Source organism: Pomacea canaliculata, linkage group LG4 (genome assembly GCF_003073045.1).
Source record: "Pomacea canaliculata isolate SZHN2017 linkage group LG4, ASM307304v1, whole genome shotgun sequence".
Taxonomy (NCBI): domain Eukaryota; kingdom Metazoa; phylum Mollusca; class Gastropoda; order Architaenioglossa; family Ampullariidae; genus Pomacea; species Pomacea canaliculata.
Genome location: NC_037593.1, coordinates 14,582,076 through 14,609,971, shown reverse-complemented (window position 1 = coordinate 14,609,971; position 27,896 = coordinate 14,582,076). Strand labels below are relative to the sequence as shown.

The 27,896-nt window shown below is 44.7% G+C and overlaps 1 protein-coding gene and 1 pseudogene across 1 annotated transcript; both read left to right on the top strand.

The window, feature by feature from the left end:
- The first annotated feature begins 869 nt into the window (after positions 1–869).
- On the top strand, positions 870–22,622 carry LOC112562402 (annotated as a pseudogene).
- Positions 22,618–24,516, top strand: LOC112561565 (hemocyanin A-type, units Ode to Odg-like). Its single transcript, XM_025234127.1, has 3 exons — positions 22,618–22,730; positions 23,202–24,087; positions 24,265–24,516. The coding sequence occupies exons 1-3, from the start codon at positions 22,618–22,620 to the stop codon at positions 24,514–24,516; spliced, it is 1,251 nt and encodes a 416-aa protein (XP_025089912.1).
- The last annotated feature ends 3,380 nt before the right edge of the window (positions 24,517–27,896 follow it).

Below are 27,896 nucleotides of genomic sequence, written 5' to 3'. Positions count from 1 at the left end.
GGATCTGCAATTTCTTTTTATTTCTTAGCGACGAATTATACTATGAAAAATATAATGATAATACGCGCTCACTTTTCTCTTTGTATTGCACTTGCAGGAAAGCTTACGACTGCGCGTGCATTGACCACCACGGAAGTATCATCATCATCATAATCATCATCTCTCATTATGAACTACTGCTGTATAGATAGCTGGTACCATCAAATTAAAGAAGGGAACTGACTTCTGCAGTCGTTTTCCCTCTTGTTTTCTCGCTCGCCTTTTTCACGTACTTCGATCTTTCCTTTTTCCTTGAGTTCTCCATGTGTTCTAAAGCGGTGTGAGTGACAATTCACATGGAAGTGACTCTCAAATAAAATCTTTGAAACCAATTCTGTGTAATACAGAAACTCGTTGTTTAAGAGAAATTATTTGATTCTTCCTGATCTCCCCCCCCACTCTTTTTTTTTTTTTTTTTGCAGTAGATTTGCTTGAAAGAAATAAATGAAGTATACATTTTGAAAGATTTTGTTTGCTGCATACAGCCCCGGTTTTACAATGTAATGCAAGTAAAGTGATGTTTTAAGCTTTAACTCTCGATTACAAGAAGATATAAATCAATTCTTGAGTGTGTTGCAACTGAAAGACGTTTTGACGAGAAGACGAAAAGGGGACACATGTCTTCGCTTAGGGTGCAACATTTCAAGATTCTTTGTTCTTCCACCCTCTAAGGGGTATTGAAATATTTAAAACTATATACACACATATTCCAGCAACGGTTGTATTTGTACATGTGGATGGATATGCGCACACGCCTACCCCTTCTCCACAAAACCTCAAATACAATATTGCTTTGCTAATATTCGGTGTGATCATATCTCGGTACACCTCTGGCCGGGAGGTAATAGGAGCCGGTCTATCAGACCTTAGTCACACACGTGATCTTTATGCTGGAACTGGAGGCTAGAGTCCCAACCATTTCCTCAGGGCAATGCTTGACTGTAGAGTTTTTCTCCTTTTCTGGCTTCTCCATCTGCAGGTAACTCTTAAACTATTATCTTTCGGTTTTCCTCGCTCTTCCTACAATTTAAAAAAAAAAATTGAAACAATGCATGCGACGAAATTCATGTGTTGCATGAAAAATTTTGTAAGAACATTTTGAAGAGAAACCATAGTAAACACTTTTTGCATGAAGAAATGAAATGAAAAATCTGTTCGTTATTCTGTGCTTATCTTTCTTATTCACATCTATTTTGCTGTCATCATTGTTTGCCGCTTGTCGCAATATTAAATGAAAAGGGCTTGTTAGAAGTCATTATTTGTCTCATCATAGCTGTCTCCTGTTTCAGTACACTAAGGCTATAACTTTATATGTATATTCTCTCTTCCTCTCTCCTTCTATGACGTACCAGGGATTTATATATGTTCTCATGCACACACAGACTCTCTTTCTCACAAACTGTATAACACTTTAAAAGTGCAATAAGTGCACACTAGTACACATGCATGAATTCACGCACACACGCATATCCCACTCACAGACACAAGTACACATAAATACTCCAAGAAACAATAATGATACACGTTCACTTTTCTCTGTGCATGAGCTACTTTCCTTACTTCCCAACTTACACAGCGCTGTACAACCATGGCGATGAAGGATAATAAAACTTTTTTTTTTTCGCTGTGCAGGTTGTGCTCACGCAAGGTAAGTTTTCTCTACCCAACTGCTTATAGTTACTACAAATTTGGAGCATGAAATTATTCGCTTGACGGTAACATTGCAATTGGTTGTGATGATACTTTCAGCTGACAACTATAAGAACATCGTTCATAGAGTATGAATGAGTGTTCACATATTCGAACAAACACTACCCCGCGAAGCCGTCTTGCCTTGCACGGTCTGAGAGGCTGCTAGAATGCAAAGATGTAAAACAAGAAGAAAAAAAAATCACCGACATCAGGAAAGTGCAAGCAAACACTTTCATTATCAGGGGAAAGCCAAGGGGAAAGTTAGGATCATGTGTTAATTAGTAGTATGCCTAACTGCTAGTGACGTCACGACTTTGACCTTTTGTGGGGTTAGTGCTGGTTGACATTCCTTTATCTCGAGCACGGGCTTGTTTACCTTAGTATTTGCAAACAATACGCAGCAATCTCTTGCCGATGATGATAATGATGAACGTGTCAAGAAGTACTTTGTCAGAAAGTAAACACCCTTTTCCCCTTAAGTACATTGTTGGGATTGTTTCGGAAAATTTTTTTATTTATTTATTTATTTATTTATTTATTTATTTATTTATTTATTTATTTGCAGCTTCGCTGGTGAGGAAAGATGTGGCCACGCTATCGAGCGAAGAGATTTTGGCTTTACAGAAGAGCCTCTTGAGACTGGAGGTGGACAAAGGCGTGACGGGCTTTCAGTCGCTGGCGGCCATCCATGGCGAGCCGTCACAGTGCAGTAACGGTGACAACACCAGTGTCGCCTGCTGCGTGCACGGCATGGCCACCTTCCCCCAGTGGCACCGCCTCTACGTCGTGCAGCTGGAGCAGGCGCTGGTCGAGAGGGGCTGGTGGGGCTGGGGGTGCCCTACTGGGACTGGACCCAGCCGCTCACAGAGTTACCTCGCTTAGTTCAGGTACACATCGAGAACATTTCGACAAGAAGTGTTCAGAGCAGCAGCGATGGTGAATGTAGCAGTGGTGGTAGTACACTAGTGGGGGTGAAGGTAACGGGTGATAATGGTGGTGAGGGTTGCACTGGTAGGATAGTAGTATTGCAGATTTTAAAAAAGCAGGAGGGGTGACTTGGAGGGGGGATAATGACTTAGAGACACTCTTTCACAAGCTTATGTACAACAGACTACAATTTTAGACGATGACTCTCATCCACTCCGACAGGAATTCGACAAGAGAACCATCTAGACATAAGTGGTAGATGTAGAGTTCCCACGAGCCAGAACCTCACGCTATATGCAATCCACATATACAACCAAATCATGGCCACGACTCGTCTATTAGTGTATAGGTTCTCACACTGCTGGCTCCCGTTACCGGAGCGCCCGGTCTTTCTTGTTTTTTGTTTCTATGTATGTTTATATTTAATTACATACTTGAGGTATCATGTAATGTCTGATGAATTGTGTAATAGTAACATTGGCAGGCAAACAATTTCCTGAAAATAATTAATAAAGATGTTTGGTATTGAATTTTGGAGAAAATATTTCTATTTAACTACGGCAAGCGCAAGCACTGGAGTTATCGAATTAAATTTGGTATTGACTAAACTTCTTCTTATTACAAAGAACATCGTTCATAATGTACATTTATGGGCACACAAACAACTCGTGTAGCGGGACCACTTTCACCGGTGCCAAGGCAGTGATACACCAAGAGAGATAACCTGTACACCTCGTAGTCTCCCCTGTTAATGAAGTGATTACGACTAACTCGAGAAACGAAAGATTGCTAGTATATATAGGTAAATATATAGATAAATATTTGAATTATAGAATCAAGTCTCCATGGTGCAGGTTCACACTCCAGGGGTTTACTTGCATCCTGTTATAGGCAGGAATGTCAAAGCCAGGCTACAAGAATATATAATTTTACAGGAACCGATTTTTAAGGACCCTCAAGGAGGACTGGGACAGCGTAACGCCTGGTTTCCGGGACATCGAAGTCGGGGAGGTACACAGACGAACAGCACGTGCAGTAGACGAGAGGTTATTCCAGACCGTGGCGCCTGGACAGAACTCGAGGCTCTTAGATACAGTGCTTCACGCCCTGGAATTCGATGACTACTGTCAGTTTGAGGTGTGTGTATTTGTGTGTGTGTGCGTGCTGGTCGCGTGCCTGTAAAAATAAATAAATGGTGTTTCAGCTTTTTCAATATATAAGCATTTTTTCTCATACCCTTCACTTCCAAGACTGAGCAGCTGACAATGATTTCCCTAGGTCACCGACTTAGCAGCTAAACAACTAAACTAATTCATTAACAGATTGATTGAGGGAGTGATTTTTTTTTAATGCACCGTCTTCGATCATACACTAAAATCAAATGCTTTGTGTTCTTTGGCTTCATGCAGGTTCATCTAGAAGTGGCTCACAACAATATCCACTATCTCGTGGGAGGCCGACACGAGTTCTCGATGTCGACGCTGGAGTGGACCTCCTACGATCCACTCTTCTTTCTGCATCACTCAAACGTTGACCGCATCTTCGCCGTCTGGCAGGAGCTGCAGAGGAGGCGCGGCAAGACCTACGACCATGCCGACTGTAGCGTGGAGCTCTTCCGCAAAGAGCTGGAGCCTTTCAACAGGGACTCGAACCCCATCGCTCTGACCAAGACATTCAGCCAAGCCAAGGATCTGTTCAGGTTTGTCTTTTGCTCTGGGAGGGTTAATCTGGGGTCTTCAGAATATTTACGTGGCTCTTTGACTCGCACTTCTAGTCTTCTGTTTCTTCAACGATTTTCAAGGTCTGCCTTTAAGAAAAAAAAATGTCGCTATAACTGAATCCCAAATAATCGTTTATAACTTTTTTGTGACTGCTGCTGGTGTGACTAAATAAGACTAAATAAGAAACAACAATGACTGCCATTACGATCACTACTACTACGATGATAGTAATAACGACGACGATAATGACTGTTTATAATGTACATTATTTTAAACTTTCAGAATTAAAAGCGGATGTTATCGATGTTAAATTAATCTTCCAATTCCTTATTTATAAAAGCTATGATCAACTGGGATACAAGTATGACAACTTGACGCTGGGAGGTCTAAGCATGGATAAGCTCTTCTCTCTGGTGGAGCAGAGACGAGCAAGAGAAAGGGCATTCGCGGCCTTCACCTTGAAGGGACTTGGATTTTCCGCCAATGTTAGGGTCAAGGTCAGTTGAGATGTACGCACAGATTTCTATGTTTTCACAGAAGTCTGTGGTCTTAAGCTTCTGGTGTGTGACAGCCGCACTTTTGGTACAGTGGGAAACAGAGCACTGACACGTTTGCGTACGTTACAACACAAGATGGCGTCCCAGAAGTTTGGATTTTGAAGTTTTGTAATTTCGTCCACTAAAAAAAAAACTATGACCACCCAAAATAACTACAGCACAAGCTGTTCTGACTGAAACTTTGCATCCTAAAAGGACATTATCGGGTTGCCATTTTTCCCGACTTGCCTATCAGAAGGGAGGATGCATAGTTGATCGCATTATCTTGGGGATGTAATGGTATCTTGTAGCAAACATTTTAATGTGGAGGGAATATTGCAGAAAAGTTTTTTTTGCAAACTATAACATTCAAGGTAGATTTGGGTACCTTATCTGTCACTATACTGTGACCGAAGGACATTACAGGAAATATTCTCCTTTACCCTTCTCATCAACAGGTGTGCCAACGAGATGCAACCGGAAGTGACGGTCATTGCGAGTTCGCTGGCGACATTTTCCTCCTGGGCGGCGCCAACGAAATGGCGTGGGAGTTCAACCTGCCCTACTACTTCGATGTCAGCGACGCCGTGGTCCGCCTGGGCGTTCCCCTGGACGGCGACTTCCTGGTAAAGGCTGAGCTGTACTCAGTCAACGGTACACTTCTCAGCAGCGGCCTCCTGCCCCCTCCCATTGGTGCTCACCGACCTGCGAGGGGCTACAGGGACCGTGAGTCCTGTTCGCTGCTTTTGCACACAGCCTGCATCGAGGCTGCTGAAAATCAGTGGTAGTATTAAAAGTCGGAGGGCAGGTTTCTCACTCCTGTTTAATAATTAAAATTTGTGACAACCCTGAGATTTGACAACTCTGCTCCTGACTACACAATGACGCGACTTTGTCTGTGACAGCTGTACTCCTGACAACAAAGGGATGTGACTTTATGACAGCTGTACTCCTGATAGCACAGTGATGTGACTTTATGACAGCTTTACTTCTGACAACACAGTGATGGGACTTTATCACAGCTGTACTGCTGACAACACAGAGACGCGAAGTTGTGACAGCTTTACTTCTGACAGCACAGTGACGTGACTTTGTGACAGCTGTACTTTGTCTGTGACAGCTGATGTACCGAACAGATGCGACAGTCGTGCGCAAGAACGTGAAGGCGTTGACCGACGAGGAGACGTTGGCGCTGCGGCAGGCGCTGTCTCGCTTCCAGAACGACACGTCCGTAGACGGCTTCCAGGCTGTGGCCGAGTTCCACGGGTTGCCTGCCCGCTGCCCCCACCCTGACGCTAGGGTGCGCTACGCGTGCTGTCTGCATGGCGTCCCCACCTTCCCGCACTGGCACCGACTGTTTTGTCGTACAGGTGAGCGAGTGCACAGGGATGTTTGTTGTCGGAGAGACAGAACAGTAAACAACTTTTACCTGATATCTACATCGTTCTGAAGACACATCTAAAACACGATACAGTACCCATGTGCACACACGGATGACAATTCATCTGTCATTGGGCAACTGAATCCAGAAAGTGCAAACGTTTTCAAGTGCCTGTTACTTCTGCATACAGGCATCGAATAAAATTTACCTGAGTTTAACAAATTCTCTTGCTAGTACATCGTTTTGTATGGACAAAAGGTTAGTAAAGAACAGGTAAAAATACAGATTACTGAGTGCTTAGTAAATACAGAGAGTACTGAACAACCATGAAACACAGTTTAATTAGTAAATTTAATGACAAAGGTCTCTTATTAATAAACATATACTCGTTGACGGGATTTTACTTCAGCGAAAAGCACCTTTACACATATTTAACAAACATGGCTCGTGTAAAGTTAGAGACACCTATCTGCTTTCTGTTGCCCACGATTTTTGCCGATTTGCATGCACACTTGATTTTCTTCCTAGTAAGCCTAGTTAGGTGTACAGGTGAAGTTCTTTTACTAGAAAACCCAGTTCGTTAGGTACAAGAGACAAGCGAAATAAACGAAAGACATTGACCACAGGTTGAGGACGCTCTACGGACGCGAGGGGCTGGACATTGGCATTCCCTACTGGGACTGGACGGGCATGGACACTACGGTCCCTGCGCTGGCGGACGACGACGTTTACCTGGACCCCATCACGGGAGAGTTTCAACACAACCCGTTTCACGACGCACCTGTAGCTTTCATTGGCGAGAGAACAAGTAGGCAGGTGAGTGGATGCACATTTCTGAGCCAGACACCTAGGTGAGAGGTGAGTGGTTGTTTTCTTCTGGGCCGGAGAGCACCCAAACAGACTTTACTTTCTGCTAATGGCGTATGACGTAAGGGAAGGGAACCCCATCAAGTTGAGTGTGAGGGGAGCAATGGCGCTTACCAGAGGGTTTTCATCCTGTTTCTGGGAACGGAAATGCTATGGGATGTCACATGCGCGGTAAGTCTTTCTTAGACAGTTGTGTGGACAAACTTTCTGGTCCAGACCACCAGGCGATAGGTGAGTAGGTGAACCTTTCCGGGATAGACATTGTAACAAAGGTGAGAGGGTGTACGTTTCTTGTCTAGATTACCAACAGGTATGATTAGGTAATGCTTTCATCCTCTGTCTGCTTGGCCTGCATCTGAGAGAAGGCAAAAAAAAAAAAAAAGTTTCACCCAATGTGCTGTGGGCATCAGTCTTTTTCTTCATCGGCAGACCACAAAAATGGGATCGTTTAATCGTGGCGGGGTTTGCCTCTGCCTGTTTGAGAAATTTGTTTAGTAAACAAAACAAGGATATGTCGCTGGCCAGTGTTGGTAGTCATATACAAAAAAAAAAAAAAAAAGAAAAAAAAAAAAATCTTAAGATTTCCGGTAAACCACTCTAAACCAAACTTCATGTGTGTCTCCCCAGGTGCAGGCAGAACTTACACAGACACCAAAGTTCGGCGACCACACTGACCTCTTTGACGGAATGTTGCTAGCGTTTGAACAGACGGACTTCTGTGACTTTGAGATTCAGTTTGAAGTAAGTGAAATAATGGATCGAGTGAACAGTTCGATTACGAGCACGTCTTTTGAATGAATGATTACAGAGATGTGTTCAGGTATAACTTGCTTCTATTATCAAGACTGAAGTTGCTAAAGGAAGATAGAAATGAAAAAAAATTTTGACGACAAGCAGAGCAATGGAATCACCCGGCGAACGAAATAACATGTATACATCAGTAAACAAAGGGTATCCAAATCGAATGAGATTAAGAAAGGAAAGAAAAAATAGAATGGAAGGAATAAATAGGAAGATATAAAAAAACGAATAAAATTTTAAAGGAGTGATGAAAATAAAGTTCACATAAACTATTATTTATATATCATTAAATAAATTGAGCCATGATTTATTTATTACTAAAAGATTGGAGGAGTGGATAGAATGGCGAGGAGACACAGATAACTCAGCGATCACTCGTCTTGCTTGTACACAGGTTGTCCACAACGCCCGCATTTCCTCGTCGGTGGTTTTGCCCCCTACTCGCTTGCCACACTCCACTACAGCGCCTTCGACCCCATCTTCTACCTGCACCACTCCAGCGTGGACCGGATGTGGGCCATCTGGCAGGCGCTGCAGGTGCTGCGTGGGCTTCCTTACAAGGCCCACTGCGCCCTCAGCCTGACGAGGGACACGTTGAAACCTTTCGGCTTCCCTTCCCCTCTGAACAACAACCAGAAGACGTTTAGCCGTGCCAGGGGGGACCAAGTATACGAGTACCAAAAAAATTTTCTTTATGACTACGACTCACTCACCTTCGGCGGGATGACTATTCCACAGCTGAACCAGTTTCTGGCGGAGAGAGGGAACAGGGACAGGACCTTTGTTGGGGTCAAACTGCACAACATCGGGGTATCTGCTTGGGTGAAACTGTACATCAGTGTGCCTGGGGGTATGTTTCATGTCTTGGGAGAATCTTCAAGCCTGAACATCAATTTATTTCATCCACAACCTCTCACTCTTTCTCTTTATTATTCTTTTATTGTATTAATACTTCGGTTGAGCATGTTTATTTGTTTAGTGCAAAGGTTAGATCAATAATAATAACAACATTAATATAGCGCTTTCTCCAGCATCAGCGGACTCAAAGCACTTTACAAACATATGGGCGCATGAACATACAGGGGCACCTTCGTGAACATGCATACACAATGCGCAAAACCGACATTGCTGACAACGATTCACAATATGTCACGGCAAGATGGCGCAGACGTGACAGAAAAAAAAAATACAGAAAAAGAAGAAAAGGTCTGCTGACACAGAAATCAATCCAGGAACATAGAAAAATGGCGTAACAGATTCACAGATCGGTATTAGACACAAAACTTGAAGCAGATGAGCAGCAAAGACAAAAATTGTCAGCAAGTTTTCACCCTCTAGCCGATTAAGCAAAGGGACATCACTCTAGCTCTTTCATCTGCTTTCTAACCCTATGGTAAATACAGAACTGCATTTGTCGCTCATTTAATAAATGGTGTGAAATTTTAGTAACAAAAAATGTTCAGAAATAGAACATGCTGGTTAAGATGTTTAAGAAAGCGGCATAGATTTCTTTGATCTTCCGCAGGTGAGACTTACCTGGCGAACAGTTTTGCCGTGCTGGGCGGCGAGCGGGAAATGACTTGGACCTTTGACCGCTTGTTCAAAGTGGAGATCACTGACGCACTCCTCGCCATTGGACGCAACTACGATGAAGACTTCGACGTGACATTGGACATCACTGACGTCCACCAGCAGAAGTGGTCAGGTGACACCTTTAGTCACACGACGATTTTTCACCAGCCCAAGAAAGGTGAGTAATATCCCCTGGCATACCTCTCTTCATTCTTTTACTCGTCTCATCTACAGATTGTTATGCTATGAACATAAAACATCTTCCTTATGTCTTCGCCTGTTGTTCAGACTACGACGGGGATACACCGGAAGAAGTCGGGCGCATGCGTTACAACGTCGACAGCTTGACTCGCGAGCAGGCACAGAGCCTCCGGGAAGCTCTTCAGAAGCTGCAGAGCGACTCGACCGTCAATGGCTTCGGGCACATCGCGGCATTCCACGGGCAGCCCACCTGGTGCCCTGCCCCTGATGCCCCTGTAAAGTATGCCTGCTGCGTCCATGGGATGGCAGTCTTCCCTCACTGGCACCGCCTGCTGACGGTGCAGATGGAAAATGCTCTTCGAAACAAAGGTTTCAAAGTAGGTGGCGTTTAATGTGTAAATGAAAGATTAATAATCATTTCGCAAATACCAGTTGGTTATATTAAAATGCAGTTCTGTCATAAAAAATACATTTTTATCTTGAATAAACCAAAAATTGCTAAAACTTTATTCCACTTAGCGAAAGAATGTTCATCAGATAAAATCATTCTTTACCTTCTGAAATCAGATCGACTGCAGTTGTGCTGTTAATTTATTTTATTGCTTGTTAGGAGGGCATTCCTTACTGGGACTGGACACAACCCATGTCCAGCCTGCCCGACCTCGTGGAAGAAGAATCCTACCAAAACCCGAGAACGGAAGACATCGAGCCCAACCCCTTCCACCACGGCACGGTGGAAGGTCAAGATACCACGCGCAGTCCCCGGGAGGATCTCTTTAAAGTGCCTGAGTACGGCCAGATGACCCCTGTGGCCGAGCAGTGCTGTTGGCGCTGGAGCAGACGGATTTCTGCTCCTTCGAGGTACAGTTCGAGATCGCCCACAATTATATTCACGCCCTGGTTGGTGACAAGGAGGAGTACTCCATGGCCTCGCTCCGATACACGGCTTACGACCCGTTGTTTTACCTGCACCACTCGAACACCGACCGCTTGTGGGCCATGTGGCAGGTGCTGCAGGGCTACCGGGGGCTGCCGATGTTCACCGCCAACTGTGCCCTCACCTCCTTCCGACAGCCCCTGCAGCCCTTTGCACAACCGAGTGTCGTGAATCCAGATCCCATAACCAGGGAGAACTCCATCCCTTTCCGCGTGTTTGACTACACGTAAGCTGTCGTTATTTTATTTTTATTTATTTATTTATTTTTTTGCTAGCTCGTGTCAAGTCACTATTTGTTTTTTGAGAGATGGCAAAGGTTCAAAGAAGTGATGCATTTTTGTCGGTATGCTTTGTTAGTTTGAAGACAGTGTATTTACTCTCTTTGTTTACATAAATGCAAGATACCAATCTATTTCTGCCTGTCTGCCTATCTTGCTTTTATGCCTGTCTTACTACTTTCTGTCAGGTTGTCTGTTTGCCTCTCGTGTTATCCTCCCGTTTAATCTCACGAGACTGTCGTATGCCCCGAACCCAATTCTTTTTTAATCCACCTATCAGGAGAAATTTCCACTACCGCTACGACAACATCGACTTCAACGGACTGTCCATCCCGCAGCTACAGCGAGAGATCGTCAAACGCCAGTCACGAGAGAGGGTCTTTGTCGGCTTCATGTTGCACGGCATTCAGCGCTCCGCCCTCGTCGTCCTTAACCTTTGTCAGGTCACGTGCCAAAAAGCTGGAGAGTTCTACATCTTGGGAGACGCCAACGAGATGCCGTGGAAGTACGACAGGCTGTTCAAGTACGAGATCACCCGACTGCTGGCCGAGCTGAAGCTACGGGCAGACGACCCTTACCGTGTCTCCTATACCGTGTACGACCTTAACGGCCAGGAGCTGGAAGATAATCTCTTCGGCAACGTCACTATAGTCAGGGACACCGGCACAGGTGAGTGCAGTGTTCCTGTTGCTTATGCTTCCAGGCGGAGTGAGGTAGGGTGCCTTCAGGTTTAATGGTGGTGGGAGTGGCCACCAGTTCCCTGTGGTGTAAGGGTTAGTAAATATATTGAAGATGGTCAGACCATTGTCAATGACGGAAGACGGAAAATGCGACTGACACATTCCTTCAGATAGAGCTCAATCGCTATGCTCTTAATTATTATGGAGGATTTGGTGGTAAGTGAAAAAACTTATAATGAAGTAATATTGCTGTGCAAGATAAACGAGATCACAAAGAGAAAGAAATGTGTACAAAATCATAGGAAAAATACATAAAATGCGAAACAGGTAAAAGATGATAGCAAAAGGCGTACTATAGCTACAAAATTTACATTTATTACCTTCATGGCGGGAAAATATAATATCAGTTCACCTCATGTTAGCCTAACAATTGATTTCAAAATGAATAGTACTCGTGTGTCACGTGACAGGTGTCAGGCGGGGCAGAGTGTTTGTCAACGTAATCGAGACAGCGTCGCACGTGCGCAAGAACCTGGAGGATCTGAGTCCGGGGGAAACGGAGAGCCTGCGGTCTGCCCTGCTGCAGATGCAGAAGGACGAGTCCTTTCAGAAAATCGCCAGTTTCCATGGTTTCCCAGGGATGTGCAAACACAACAACCGCTCGGTTGCGTGCTGTGTGCATGGCTCCCCGACCTTCCTGCACTGGCATCGCCTGTACGTGGAACAGGTACGTGGCTCACCCTTCCTTGTCCTGGGGTAGAACAGGTAATGGTCTACCTTTCCTTTACTGTTGACACGGATTGTGGCTGTTGCAACGATCTCCTGCACCTCTGATGTGGAATGGATTTTTGAAGCTGGTGTGACTGGAGTATATTTAAATAAAAAGTATATTTAAGGGCTGTAACAGCTAACTTACCCAAGTACTTTTCACATCTAACGGAATAAATGGTTTTCATTTATTTTTGACAAATCAAGGTCGAAAACTGTCTCCTGGCTCGAGGCTCTGCCGTATCTGTGCCCTACTGGGACTGGACTCAGCCCATACGGCAGTTACCAACCCTTATCAGCTCCCCCTCCTTCTTCAACTCCAGGACGTACAACAAGGAATCCAATCCCTTTTTTAGAGGTGAGATACCAGATACCGATGCCTTTACCACTAGGGACCCGCAGCCGCAGCTCTTCAACAGCAATTATTTCCTGGACAACGTCCTGCTGGCTCTGGAACAGACCAGCTTCTGCGACTTCGAGGTGCAGCTGGAGGTCACGCACAACGCCCTGCACTCCTGGCTGGGAGGGCGAGACAAGCATTCAATGAGCTCCCTTGACTACTCGGCCTTTGACCCCGCCTTTTTTCTGCACCATGCCAACACCGACCGCCTGTGGGCCATCTGGCAGGCTCTTCAGCAGTACCGGGGCCTACCTTCACACGAGTCCGACTGCAGTCTACACCTCATGCGCAGGCCTCTGCAACCCTTCGACAGCACCAGCCAAAACCCGGTGGAGATCACCAACCAGTTTAGCCGCCCCGCCGACGTCTTCGACTACACTAACCGCTTCAGCTACCGCTACGACAACCTGCTGTTCAACTCGTGGACGCTGCCGCAGCTGGAGGCGGTGCTGCGCAACCAGCGTTCGCGGACCGGCTGTTCGCGGGTTTTCTCCTCAGCAACATCGGCACCTCCGCTGACGTCTTGATCTTCATCTGCGTCGCCACGGGCAACGGAGGCCGCAGCTGCAATCACCCGGCTGGGGAGTTCTCCATCCTGGGGGGTGAGACCGAAATGCCCTTCACCTTTGACCGCTTGTACAAGTATGACATCAGCGAGCCTATCCGACAGCTGGGACTGAAGCTGGACAGCGCTGCCGAGTTCGAGCTGGAGATCAAGATCCGCGCGTTCAATGGGTCTTACCTGGAACCTGATCTGGTGGACAAGCCTTCCATCATTTTCTTACCTGGAACAGGTGAAAATATGTCAAGGGAAATAGCATATCCATCTAATGTCAACTGTATTCAGTATATTACACTAATATAGCTACTATCATACACAACAGTTACTAAAATTATTGCAACTGATGTTCGCACTCTGTTTCTTTTCTCTCTCTTTCTCCCTCTCTCTCTCTCTCGCGTTCACCTCGCTCCTCGCCAGTTGTAGTCTACATGTGGATTTTTAAAGTGCTCTACATAAGTCGGAGTCTGTTGTCAGGTAAACGACAAACAGCGAATGGGCGGACAGAGAATCGCCTAGTCCGCAAGAACGCCTGGGCCCTGAGCCCTAACGAGTTGCGGAGTATGATGTGGGCCATGAGGCTGCTGCAGGAGGACTCCTCTCCCAACGGCTTCCAGGCCCTGGCCTCCTTCCACGCGCTGCCTCCGCTCTGCCCCTACCCCGAGGCGCCCGTGCGCTACGCGTGCTGCGTGCATGGCATGCCCACCTTCCCGCAGTGGCACCGCCTCTACCTCGTGCAGTTCGAGGACGCGCTCCGGAGACACAGCGCCCTCGTGGGAATTCCCTACTGGGACTCGGTAGAACCTTCAGGGTACAATCTCTTTGCACTTACTCCAGACAAGAGCACGTAGTTAGAGGACGTACACATCATTGCACACGCGCACACAGATACACAACGGACATGCATACGCACGCACGCAAACACAATACGCATTCACACCTCATTACAATCAGACTTCATAACAGAAGCAGTGTCCAGAATTCTGCCGATGAAGCCTGTTTTGTTTTGTTTCGACAGCGTCCATCCTTTCTTGTTCACCAACAAGACATACCAGGATCCCGTTCACAAGTTCCCGTGGAACAACCCTTGGGAATCTGCAGCGATCACATTTGCAGGCAAGAGGACTGCCAGAGATTTTCAGAACGACCGACTTGCCGACAGGTAAATAAATAAAAAGATAGAGAACAGTGAAGCGAAAATGGTCCACGGTGCGCAAGGCATTGCTAGCCAGTCTACAAGTATGGGACGAAGACCAAGACAACTCTTGATTTAATCCCTGAAGAACATTAGTATGCAAGTTCCTGCTTTATTTGAAAGAAAACGCATAGCTGAAAACAAGTTGATTTAGAAACTAACAAAACCAGAATACCTTTGCACAAAAGTGAAAAGGCGGTTGTTATATATGTTAACACACATTTGACACATAAACATACATTTACAGGAAGCTGACAGGTAGTTTAATCAGATGGACAAGGCCGGCTATCATTCCCTTGTCCTCTAAAGGTTACAAAGTTCGAGACATTGATTTTCTTTGCTCCACCATCTTGTTTGTATTCGCTCACCTGTAACAGCGACGGAGGTTTGGGAGGCTGGCAGTGGAAGCAGTTTGTGTTTGCTTTGGAGCAGGAAGACTATTGCGACTTCGAGGTGCAGTTTGAGATCGCCCACAACGCCATCCACGCTTGGGTAGGAGGATCTGAAGAGTACAGCATGGGGCACCTTCATTATGCGTCCTTTGACCCTGTATTTTTGCTACATCACTCCAGGTAAAAACAAAATACTAACATGAAATATGAAATCTTCAAGATGTTGGAACAGATTAGCATGTCGTTGTTTTTGATGTTCCTTGTCCAACCGTGCTTTGTAACAGTTTTAGTTGTTTGCTACGCTGGTGTGTCGTTCATTTCTCTCCACCTTTATATTTATTCTCCCCTTCCCTTTTAACAACACATATTTCTCTTCTGCATATGTCACCTGTAGCATGGATAGAATCTACGCCATGTGGCAGGAGCTGCAACGGTACAGAGGTCTGGATCCCAACGAAGCCAACTGCGCTCTGCAACTGGTTCGCGAACCTCTTAAACCGTTCAGCTTCGGCTCTCCATACAACCTGAACCCCGTCACTCATCAGTACTCTCGTCCCGAGGACGTGTTTGACTACAAGGCTCGCTTCAACTACCAATACGACACCCTGGAGCTGCTGGGCATGGACGTTCCTCGTCTACAGGGCTACATCAACAAGCAGAAGGTTAGGGACGCTTTATGACCTTTGACTTTTGGTTGCTGAGATGGACCAGCAGGAACAGCAGGTTTGAAATCTTTTTTGAACGTTTTGCTCTGACTCCCTAAAGAGAGCTTTTGCTGAATGCTACAACGACTATGATGTGAAAAGTACAAGAAAGGCAAACGCTGTCTTGTGTGTGGATGTGTTGGGACCTACTTTACAGGGTTCTGGCTGCAATGATAAATATCTAAATATAAATATTAATTTATAAATTTATAAATTTACTATTGTACTATTAATAAATATCTACACTATGTCTTTCGTTGTCTTCAAAGTGTCTACCAATCAAATGTCTGTCAGGAAAAGCCGCGCGTGTTTGCCGGCTTCCTGCTGCACTCCCTAGGGACGTCGGCGCACGTGACGTTCTCGGTGTGCTCCGGGGAGGAGTACCAGGAGTGCACGCTTGCTGGCGACTTCAACGTGCTGGGTGGTTCAGCCGAGATGCCCTGGCGCTTCGACCGACTCTACCGCTACGAGATCACCGATGTATATTGACTTCAAATTGTAGATACACTCTTTTTCCTCCTCCTTAACCTCATCCTCATCATGGTTTCTTATCTTGAGGATAGATGTCTCTCTCTGTGTGTGCAGAGTATGTGTGAGTGAATCTATGAGATTGTGTATGAAAGGGTTTGTAAAAAGTGTGTGTGTGTTGTGAATTGTCGTGAAGAAGGTCTTGAAGAAGGTACCGTGAGTACTGCTGAATATCTCACGCAGCTTTTCTTGCCCTCTGTGCACCTGGCAGGTCCTGAAGACAAAAGGCTTGAAGGTTGATGACATGTTCCAAATAAAAGTGGTCATCACTGCGCAAAACGGCACCGTGCTGGACTCGAATTCTCTTCCTCAGCCTACTGTCATCTTCATGCCAAAAATCCGTTAGTGCGCCTTTATTTTTTTGTTTGCAGGTCAAACGCTTGCTTGCATTCTTTTTCGTGGGAATTAAGAAACAATAATTATAAATGGTGATAATGCGCAGAAAGTAAACTTATTTTCTCACATTTTCCCCTCAACCAACTCTTTGTACTTCGGGACGTGTGTACGTGTGTGTGTGTGTGAGAGAGAGCTCGGTGCTGCTAATCTGTGTCGAAAAATTTGTTTTGCTTTCCATGACAGGTGAGAGAGACCTGCAGGATGCTCCACCGAGCCGTGTCCGACGTGGATCTTCGTGACCTGAAAGAGGTTGACATACAGAACTTGAAAGCAGCGATGGCTAGCTTCCAGAGAGACAAGGGTGGAAATGGATGGGAGGTGAGGATGAAGTGTTTGTCTCTCACTGAATGCGAAGATCTCTAGGGTGCTAAAATAGAAGTCGATTGAGCAGTTGAATTGTCAAGATTGCAGAAGTAAGTACAAACGGTTTTGCAGCAAATATACTCCACACAACACATACATCCACACGATGCCTGGGTGTTTAAATTAATAGCCATTGAATTTCTCGTACCAATTCCATGTTGTTTTTTTTAAAGCCGCTGCCCAGGTAACCTTTTCCTTCCGTTTTCTAGGCGATTACTGCTTTTCACGGGTTGCCTGCTCGTTGTCCCAGCCCACAGAAGCCCGAGAAAGCGTGTTGCATCCATGGCATGCCCACCTTCCCTCACTGGCACCGCCTCTACACCCTGCAGGTGACAATAGTATTTGACACTTACTGTAGGTAGCTTGCGGCAGTTTTCTCATTGTGTTGTTAATATTAATCACATACTAAACTAATAAAAGTACCATCCGCTTTTTACCTGCAAGAATACATTTATAATTACGAGTTACTGTCTGAGATAGGTGATAGAAAAGAAAGGATTTTTTTAGCAGTGGGAGCTTAATAATCATAGATAAACGTGTCTTGGCTAAATTTGGGGCTTTTTTCCCTTCAGATTTTCAGTTTATGCTTCTCAACTTAATATTGTAACACATTCCTGATTTTCTGGAAGTTTCAATTGGTCTATTTATGGTTCCAGAAAATCAGAGCAGTATTACACATTCCCTAAAAAGAGACTAATTGCCACGACAAAAGAAAAAAATCAGTTCTATGGCACTTATTATGTCTTTCTTCATCACCAGGTCGACATGTCCGTTGTCAGAAAGGGCAGCAGCGTGGCTCTGCCCTATTGGGACTGGACCCTGCCCACCGACCCGTTGCCCTCACTCTTCACCGAACAGACCTTCTACGACGCCTGGAAGGACGAGGTGCTGGAGAACCCCTTCGCACGCGGCTTCATCAAAGAAATCAGCGGGTACACTGTCCGAGACCCGCAGCCTGAGCTGTTGAAGTTGTCTGCTGATGGCGAACACTCTGTGCTCTTTGACGAGGTCAGTCACCTAAGGGCTGGGCACCACTTCGATGTGGTCAAAGATCAATGCGTGTGTGTGTTTGTGTTTTAGTGGGAGGAGTGACACTGCAGTCTTTGATGCCTTCAACATATCAATGGAAGGTAATTTTAATGAGTAGAAAATATCGTCTCGATTTTGGAGTTTTGATGTTAACTGTTTGCGCATCGTCGTTGCATCAGGTGCTGCTGGTGCTGGAGCAGACGGACTACTGCGACTTCGAGGTGCAGTTCGAGGTCGTGCACAACGCTATCCACTATCTCGTGGGTGGCCGTCAGTCGTACTCCCTGTCCTCCCTGCACTACGCCTCGTACGATCCTCTCTTTTTCATCCACCACTCCTTCGTGGACAAGATCTGGGCCGTCTGGCAGGAGCTGCAGAAGCGCCGGCACCTGCCCCACGACCGAGCCGACTGTGCCGTCAACTTCATGGCGGAACCCATGGCGCCGTTCAACAACCCGAAAGTGAACTTCAACCCCCGCACCAGGGCGTATGCCGTACCGCAGACGGTGTTCGATCTACGAAGGACTGGAGTACACGTACGACAACCTCAACATTGGCGACAAGACACCTGACGAGCTGGAGAAACTCATTAACAAGCAGCGCAGTCGTCCGAGGGTCTTCGCCGGCTTCCTCCTGCATGGGATTGGCACTTCCGCCGATGTCGTCATTTCCGTCTGCGTGCATTCGAACTGCGTGCGCGCTGGGGCTTTCTTCATTCTAGGGGGCGCCTTGGAAATGCAGTGGTCGTTTGATCGGCTGTACAGGTAGAAGCGGCTGCGCACGAAATCCTTCTTTGTTATGGAACCCTTCTACAGTCTGAGTCTTACTCTTGTTTCCTCACTTTTGTGTTATGGTGTACATATGTTACATGTGTTATGATGTATGATGATTCATGTTGTCAATGATACTGTAAATTATCTTTTCGCGAGATTAGTGCAATAGACATTACCTCCTTTTAGTGTGAGTCATTCTCAAACCGAAGAATAAGCTTTCTTTCTATAACCTTTTAGTGGTTGTGGTGATGATGATTCTATGACGACGACGATGATGATGACGGGGTTCACAACAATTCATACTGTATTCCCACAGGCACGACATCACCCAGGCGCTTCTCACAGTGTCTGTCCGGCCACAGGACCTCTTCACCGAGCACACTCCCTTCACCCTCGACTATAGCATCACAGCGGTCAACGGCACGCAGCTGCCTCGCTCTTTGATGCCGCCGCCAACCATCATCTACGAACCTGCTTCAGGTGAGTCTTGAGAACCGCAATCAGAAAATGAGAGGTGACAGTAAGAAGCACATCTACAGACACAGGGACGCCATTGAAGTTTAGTTTGAATCATCTACCAGACTTTCAACACCACTCTCTTACCTGACAAAGATAGCAATAGGAAATGAATTCTTTTATTTCGTGACATAGTCAAGGTTTTGATGTGCAGTTTGTGACTTATAGTTCAAGGAGACCAGACAAGTAGATAAATTCCTGTTTGAAGAAAAATAAATCAGTAAAATTTTGTCTCAATTTGATGACAGGAACATATAAATTAATAATTAAATCCATATTAATAGCTTGACTTATTTGTTGAGGCTCAGCACTTGTCTCTCGTCTACGGCGCAGCATAGCCTCACACCGACCACGACCTTTTTAAACAATAAATTATTAAATAATAAATAATTTAATAAAAAAATTTATCATTTCATTATTTTACATGCTGACAAAAACCACGAATGATTAACAATGCACATCATCATAATGCTGCTCCAGGGGGTTTCAGAGGAATGCCCTCGTACTCGTTGGCCGGAATCGGCGTTCGCAAGGACATCAACACCTTGTCGGAGGCTGAGACGGAGAACCTTCGAGAAGCGCTGTCATCCGTCATGGATGACACTCGTATCATCAGCTACCAGCGCCTGGCTGGGTGGCATGGCTACCCGGGCCTGTGCAGCATGAACGGCCAGCAGGTGGCGTGCTGTCAGCATGGGTCGGCTAGCTTCCCACACTGGCACCGCCTCTACGTCAGGAGCTTGGAGATCGCCATGACTCTGGAGGTAGCTGATCGAATGTGGTTCTGTCTCGCGCTTTGCCTCTTTGTTCTTTCTCTGTTGCATGTACTGTAGTTCTTACTTTGTCTCACTTTGGCATCCATCTTCCTATTTCCTTCTTCTGTGAGTGTGAGAGAGAGATAGACAGCCCTAAAGATCAAAACACAATGTAGCAACTGTTTCTCAGGGCGCAAGAATTGGCATACCTTATTGGGACTGGACGACCACCTTCACCAACCTTCCCTCCCTCCTCACCGCAGACGACAGCAACAACCCGTTTTTAAAGGGTCACATCAAGGCGCTCAACCAGAGCACCTCGCGCTCCCCACGCCCGCAGCTCTTCAACGATCCTGAGCGAGGGGAGGAGTCGTTCTTCTACCGCCAGATCCTCCTGGCCTTCGAGCAGCGCGACTACTGCGACTTCGAGGTGCAGTTCGAGGTCACCCACAACGCCATCCACTCCTGGATCGGTGGCACCAGTCCTTATGGCATGTCCACCCTCGAGTATTCCGCCTACGACCCCATCTTCTTCATCCACCACTCCAACGTCGACCGGCAGTTTGCCATCTGGCAGGCCTTGCAGCGCTACCGCGGCCTCGAACACAACAGCGCCAACTGCAACATCCAGGAGCTGAAGATGCCGCTGGAGCCTTTCAACCGCAAGCAGAACCTCATCACCATCATCAGGGAGAACTCCAGAGCCATCGACGCTTTCAACTACGAGCAGTTCGGCTACCAGTACGACAACCTCAACTTCCACGGCCTGACCATTCCAGAGCTAGAAGCCGTGCTGGAGGCCCGCAGACAGGAGGACCGAGTGTTTGCTAACTTCATGCTGCATGTGAGTGATGTTTCTCTTATTTTATCTCATGTTTGTAGTCGTTGCTTTCCTGTTGACGATTTCCATTTCCCCCTCAAGTAGGGCGACTGGTCGATGACGATACAATGAAAGAGTTTTATTGGTGCCCTAAATATGTGGAGCTGCTGTGTCGTAGTGAAAGGAAGTTCTTTTGGTGATTTAAAAAAAAATCTTCTAAATTTATTTTTGAATAGCTCATTGGTTACTCAGATGATCATTAATTGATTGTATTTTCTGATGTGTCGACATTTCAGGGCATCCGATCGTCTGCAGATGTCTCTTTCGACATCTGTGACGCGCAGAATCACTGCATCTTCGCCGGAACTTTCGCCATATTGGGAGGACCTCTGGAAATGCCTTGGGTATTCGACCGGCTTTTCAAGTATGACGTCACTTCCGTTTTCAAGCAGCTACACCTTAGGCCTGATTCAGAGTATCGTTTTAAAATGCGCCTCACAGCTGTAAATGGGACAGAACTGGATCCACATATGCTTCACGCCCCCTCCGTCAGCTTCTTGCCGGGTCGAGGTGAGTTATCTGCCACTGACGTTTTCGGGGCTAACATTAAAAATTTCATTGCTAAATGCAACATAAAACTATTTTTGCATGATAATGTTTTTTTTGGTTTCTTATTTAGCGAAGTCCACCAAGATTACAGAAGTAATGCAAGCATGAGCAAAGCAGAAAAATGAAGGAAAAAAGAGAGGGAAAATAATTTTATATCTCCAGATAAAGAATAGAGGAAGGAAAAAGGAAAAGCATGAAGAAAATAAAAAAGGAAATTAAGAAGGAAAGAAAGAAACAGAAAGAGAGGATAAAAGAAAGAAAAAGAAACAAAAACTTTAAAAGTCTTAAAGCTGTCTTGATTATTCATACAAACTTGGATCTCTCGTGATTATCTGCCAAAAGAAGTTGACTAGTTTATCTCTCTCTCTCCCACACACACACTCACGATGACCTGTAGGTGAACAGAGAGCGCGGGCAGCCAGGGAGGACCCAGTGACCACGGTGTCGAATGTTGTGACCCGTTATGACGTGGACTCCTTGACCCTCGAGCAAGCCAGCAGTCTGCGCAATGCCTTCACAAGCTTCAGGTTAGATATTAAATAGACACAAACAAACTAAATCTTTGACTTTTAAATTGTAGACTCCCACTTCAGATATTCAGTTTGCATATCATTAAACTGAGACAACGCCATAATTCAAGTCTCTCGCTTAATTGTTTCTTCTGTTCGGAGAGCTTTACACGAAATAAATTACTTGACATTTCATTCTTTTTATCGAATTAAATAACAGAAGAGCACGCAATAATAAATGCAATCAGGTCATCTGTTAGTGTTATCACCTCGCCTGTTGATATTCATTGTAAACCTAATGCCTGACACTTTTGCAACCTACTATGTTATTTTTTAAAACACACACACACATCCACACACCTCGGATATTCTCCCTAAAACCCACCCACCTCAAAACCTCACAGAACTTTGTCCGATCTTTTTGGTACTGACCATTTCTCTGCCTGGAACAACTTTATCATTTTGACAACCATACTACAGGACCTCCAGCAATGTCAAGTTTCTTTACTGTTTCAGAACGATCACAGCTTGACGAGCTACGAGGCCATCGCCAGCTTCCACGCAGGCTCTGGTCTTTGTCCAGAGAACGCTTCTGTGACGTTTGCCTGCGTCCCTCACGGATTCGCCAACTTGCCCCACTTCAACCGCCTGCTTCTCGTCCAGATGGAGATGGCGCTGCGAGAGAAAGGAGCCACCACCGGGATTCCGTACTGGGACTGGACTCGAACCATCCGTGCGCTTCCTTCTCTTGTGGCCGAATCGGGAGACAACTCTTTCTTCGGGTACTGAGCTGTTTTCCCTGCTATAAGACTTACTCCTTCTCTGTTTAATAATACGTCCTAAGAGTTTTTCTGCGTTATGAAATGGAGAGAGCAGAGAATTTTGAAGAAAAAAAGGTGTGAAAGAATACATGAATATTTTTTCCTCTCTTACCATGTCAGAAATGTAAAATAAATACATTATTAAACAGTAACCGATTAGAGAAACAAATTACTGTAAAGCTATTACTACGTTAAAATTATCTGCTAATTATAACATTAGTAGCTTTGCCAACAACTAGCGACTGAAGTGATTGGTCACTTATGACGATCGTTGTCGGAGCTGAGACACGAACCCACTACGTCTCGGTGAAAAGCACTCTAACCGCTGCCTAACTAATCATCCCGAATTATTGAAAGCGTTAATTGTAAGCTAAATTAATATATTGTTGTTGTTGATGATGATGAGATAACCCAGCAAGTTGTTTTCCGCAGCTACCACATCAGACAAGCCAACAAAGACACCGTGCGCGACCCGCAAGAAGACCTGTATGTTGCGTCCAGAGGAACAAGGAACATCCTTTTTGATATGACGCTGTTGGCCTTAGAGGAAGTCAACTTCTGTGACTTCCTGGTGCAGGTGGATCTGCTGCACGTGCGACTTCATGCACTGGTGGGCGGGAAGGAGCCCTTCTCCATGGCGACGCTGGAGCACGCTGCCTTTGACCCCCTCTTCTGGCTGCACACCGCCAACGTAGACCGTTTGTGGCAGGCCTGGCAAGAGCTGCAGAAGCTGCGACGCAAGTCCTACCATTCGGGCAGCTGCGCCAGAGTCACGGAGGACACCCCCATGCTGCCTTTCTCTTCGGAGACCTTGAACCCTAACCCAGTAACCCACGCCAACGCTCGACCCGTGCAGTTGGTGGAGATTGACAAGTTCCGCTACAGCTACGACCACCTCGACTTTAACAGGCGCAGTGTGTCCGAGCTCCTGGAGGCCACCCAGTCGCTGAGGGTGAAAGACCGTCTGTTTGCCGCCTTCCTGCTGTCCGGAGTGCACACCAGCGCGCGCCTTCACGTGACTTTGCAGACCGGAAGCGGCGAAGGAGCGGTGGAGGTGGGGAGCATCTACCTCCTTGGCGGACTTTCGGAGAGAAGATGGGCCCACGAGCGCGCGTACAAGCTCGACGTCACGGAAGCAGCTGCCCGCCTGGAGCTGGACCCGTACTCCACGTTCGACTTCAACGTCTCGCTGTTCGACTACAAAGGGCAGCCTTTGCCGTACACGCTGCCATACCCCCTCGTGCTCTATCGGCCGGCTAGTGTAGACTTCGATGTACTTGTCTATCCCATGTACGTGGATAAGGCTCTGCCACCAAAGGTGAGCCTGGATACTGGCGTAGAAGAGACAAAAATAGTTTGTTAAAATTAGGCTAATTTCGATTTTAAGATAAGGTTGGCTTATTTTATGTATCCCCGACGACTGAGGAACAAATGTGGATGCCACTTTGCTTACTTCTCTTACTTCATGCTTAACGACGGCGATCTGTATTTACAGGTGACTGTGAGGCGCGGTACCAAGATACGCTTCCACGCCGCAGACCCATCTCTGCAAGGGCGGAGGATTCGAACCTTCGGTAGCTACACTCTCTTCATCAAGTGCGAAGCGTTGCCTGGCGACGCTGATACCCTTTCTCTGGACGTCACATACTCGCTGAACCCCGGAGAATATTACCTGGCGCTCGATGGGGACCTGCCTGGGAAGTGCCTGGAGGCCGGGAGAACCATTCTAGTCATAGACGAGGAGTAGACAGCACAAGTCACAGCTGGTAATCGGGAGCAATAGTCTCTGGCTGCTTGCAAGTCGAGAAAAGTCAAATAAAAAGATGAGATAGTAATAAAGAGCGAGTGAATCGTTTTCACGACGTTTCTAACCACCTAGAAATGTTCGTAAATCACGTAGCAATGTTACAAATCATGGAAAAGAAATTTTCGTAGTGGTCTGAAAAGGAACTCTATTTTTATAGTTGGTATGAAAACGTAAAATGTACCTGGATGTATCATCTAAGAAAACATATGTACTAAGCATGCCACGAACTGCGATAATTCCCTCTAACATGTTGTGGCAGAGACTAATAAGCACAGAAAATAGCGACAAAATTATATTAGCAAATACACATATATTGTATATGTAATACATGTAATGTATAATGTAATGTCATTTTTCTCTAACTGTCTGGAAAGAAGTATATTTTTATTGAAGGGAGCGAAGGTGGGTCTAACCTACTCCTCTTCCACACAACAATTTAAGCTGTGGGTTGAAAAATCCCCAAACATGTAACTAAAAATTCGCCATGTAATACACTCCCCTCCCCTCTGTATTAAATTTCTGTCTTCTTCTATTCGTTCCCTGCATCCAGTTGTGCCTATGAGTAAAGGGCATCAAGAAGCATATTCTGGAAAATCAAAATATGACAGCAAGAAATATTGTTTATTATATCGATCTGTATTGTTAAATTATGTTTGATTACAAATCCACTTCTCTAATTTTATAGATCATATTTGACAGTAATAATTATATATCTAAATATTATATACTAATTATGTATAATTAGTAAATTGGAAAAGGTCGATAGTTCAACCCAGAGCTAAGAATATTCGATCGATCGCTGCTGGAGAAATTGTTCAGTCGGGACTGCTATATTCACCTGCACTATTTCTTCTGCTAATTTTAATAAATTAGTCGATCTGTGTCTTGCCTGCAAGTGGAATATATGTCACAATAAATTTGTGTTGTTGTGATCGTAGGCGTCTGTGACTGATGTGAGCGAGCACGTACGGCTACTATAGCTGTGACAAATATTTCTTTTTTCTGTTTCAGCGATGATTAGGATCACATGAGTGAGCCTACTACGTTTTGCTTGAGGTGTCGTTTGCTGAAAAAAAAAAATCCAGCTTATCTGCCAAGGTCATCTTCTAAAGAAAAATAACATTCAATGAACAATAATTAAGTTCGTTTACTTTTTTGGATGGCATGCTTTAATTGTGACCAATAATTAAGGTTCTGAGACCGGAAAAACTGTCATCTTGACACCAGAGGAATGATTGACTCGATCCAAATTTTCGTTACTAATAAAGTTAAATGGTGAGATAGTGACGAATTGTTATATGCGAGAAAGTGTGGGAGTGAAGAGATATAAAGAGCGTACGTGTATTTGGTGTAAACATTTTATTGACCTCCGCTGACCAGAACTTATTACCACATGAGCTTAATTTACTTTCACATCTTATATGCCTTTGCATACATAAGTCGAACGATGGATAAAACATACTCCACAGTTTTGTCTATTATATATTTCAAAGCACACGCAGACGAAAACAACGCATTCCCTATGGCCTATGCCACGCGAACACAGTATATACGCGCGTGCACAGTTGTTATACACAGTGAACACGCACCAAAGCACTTTCAATGCAAATTTAACGACAATTTGTTTTCTTGAGCTTGTGACGAACGCGATAATGACAAGGTCTTTCTTCAGACGATTTATATTCCCGTTGCAACCTGTACCTCATTACCAAAACTGAACAGTCACTGAACTCCATTTAAAACATACACACGGCGTCGACACGTGTACACAAACAGAAACACGCAAGCATTTAAGAATGAACGCTAATTTATACACATTTACAAGCAAAAGTTAAATCGATTTCAATTAACCACTCTATTACCAATGAAAGACATATGCTATAAATATTTTAATTCGCTATATATTTCGTCTGCGAATGTTAAGAAAAGGACAACCCGTGACAAGGGACGTAACCTGTACTAATTAAAAACTCTCTACTCTCTTTACGTAAATTGAGAAAATCGAAAAACTGCAGTACTTCCACAAAAGATATTCAAATTTACGTTTCCCTGTAGATAATAATATTATTTTTATATTATAAGTTATCAAGGGTAATGGCATAGTACCTTTCTTCTTACAACAAGGAACACAAGTATTTTAAGAGTATTCAGCATGGCGGCCACAACAAAGTTAAACTGCTGGAGTAGTAGAGAAGGAAGCAGTTGAGCGTGGTAGTATTTAGCGTTGAAGAGCTTTTGTGGGCTGTTGATGTAAGTAGACTACATTCTTATTTATGTCGCCTTAACTATTATTAAATTTTTCCTATATTTTTTTGTAAGCTAACAAGCAACCAGTTCTGAAAGTATAAACATAGAAATGAGTGGTTGTGAAGATGCCCAGCCCCCTCCCTTTATATCTCAATTCACCAGTCATTACATGAATTTTTTTCCAATGATTTGGAGTAAATTTTTATTTAAAAAACAAATTTTTACTTCTCTTATATATGTATATATCTAATCTTAATTTGCTTATTAACCAGTGATTGTTGTTTGCCTGATAGTAATATATTTTCCACATGTGAATATGTCAGATTTGATAAAGTATGCGATCTTGGTGCTAGGCCATAACTGTTGGAAGTTAAGCTTCTCAGATAGATTCTGAGTTTCTTACAGCTGAATTTTATATAGAAATAACTTTTTAATTGTGTTTTTGACTCCTGACATGGATCCCACTTAAATGGGTCATCAGTTAATTAGAGAAGCCTTTCGTTTACAACTATTTCTTGAAGATTATATTAAAAAGACTTATAATGCTAATTATAGGATAATGTTGGGCAATTCATGTATACCTTATGTTATAGAGTTATTAATAGCTTTATATATTCATTAATTAAAATGCCTTATAACAATTTGCAAGTCACATACTCCACAATATTGTGTGTAATTTATATAATAAAGAGGATCATTTAGGGGTTTCATAAGAAAATTTAGAAAAATAATGTGTCAGTGATGAATTTTTGATTTGAACATGGTGTTATAGTGATGTATTTTTTTCTTTTGAAATATTTCAGAATGAAGCCATTTTAAGGGATTCTTGAGTACAAGTGCATGCAAGAAATGATCTTTATGTGGTGTAGTTTGAGCTATGCAGGTAGGAAACAGTAAGGGAAGAAATGTTTCAAGTCAAAGATGATGCTGGAGGTGAGACTAAATCTAGCAATAATGTGGTAATTGTGTTTGATGCCAGCAAATGGGATTGCCATGGAAGATGTGACAGATTTTAAACAAATTGTATAGATTGCAAATTGTCTTATCATGGAAGGAGGATAGCAATTTAGCAG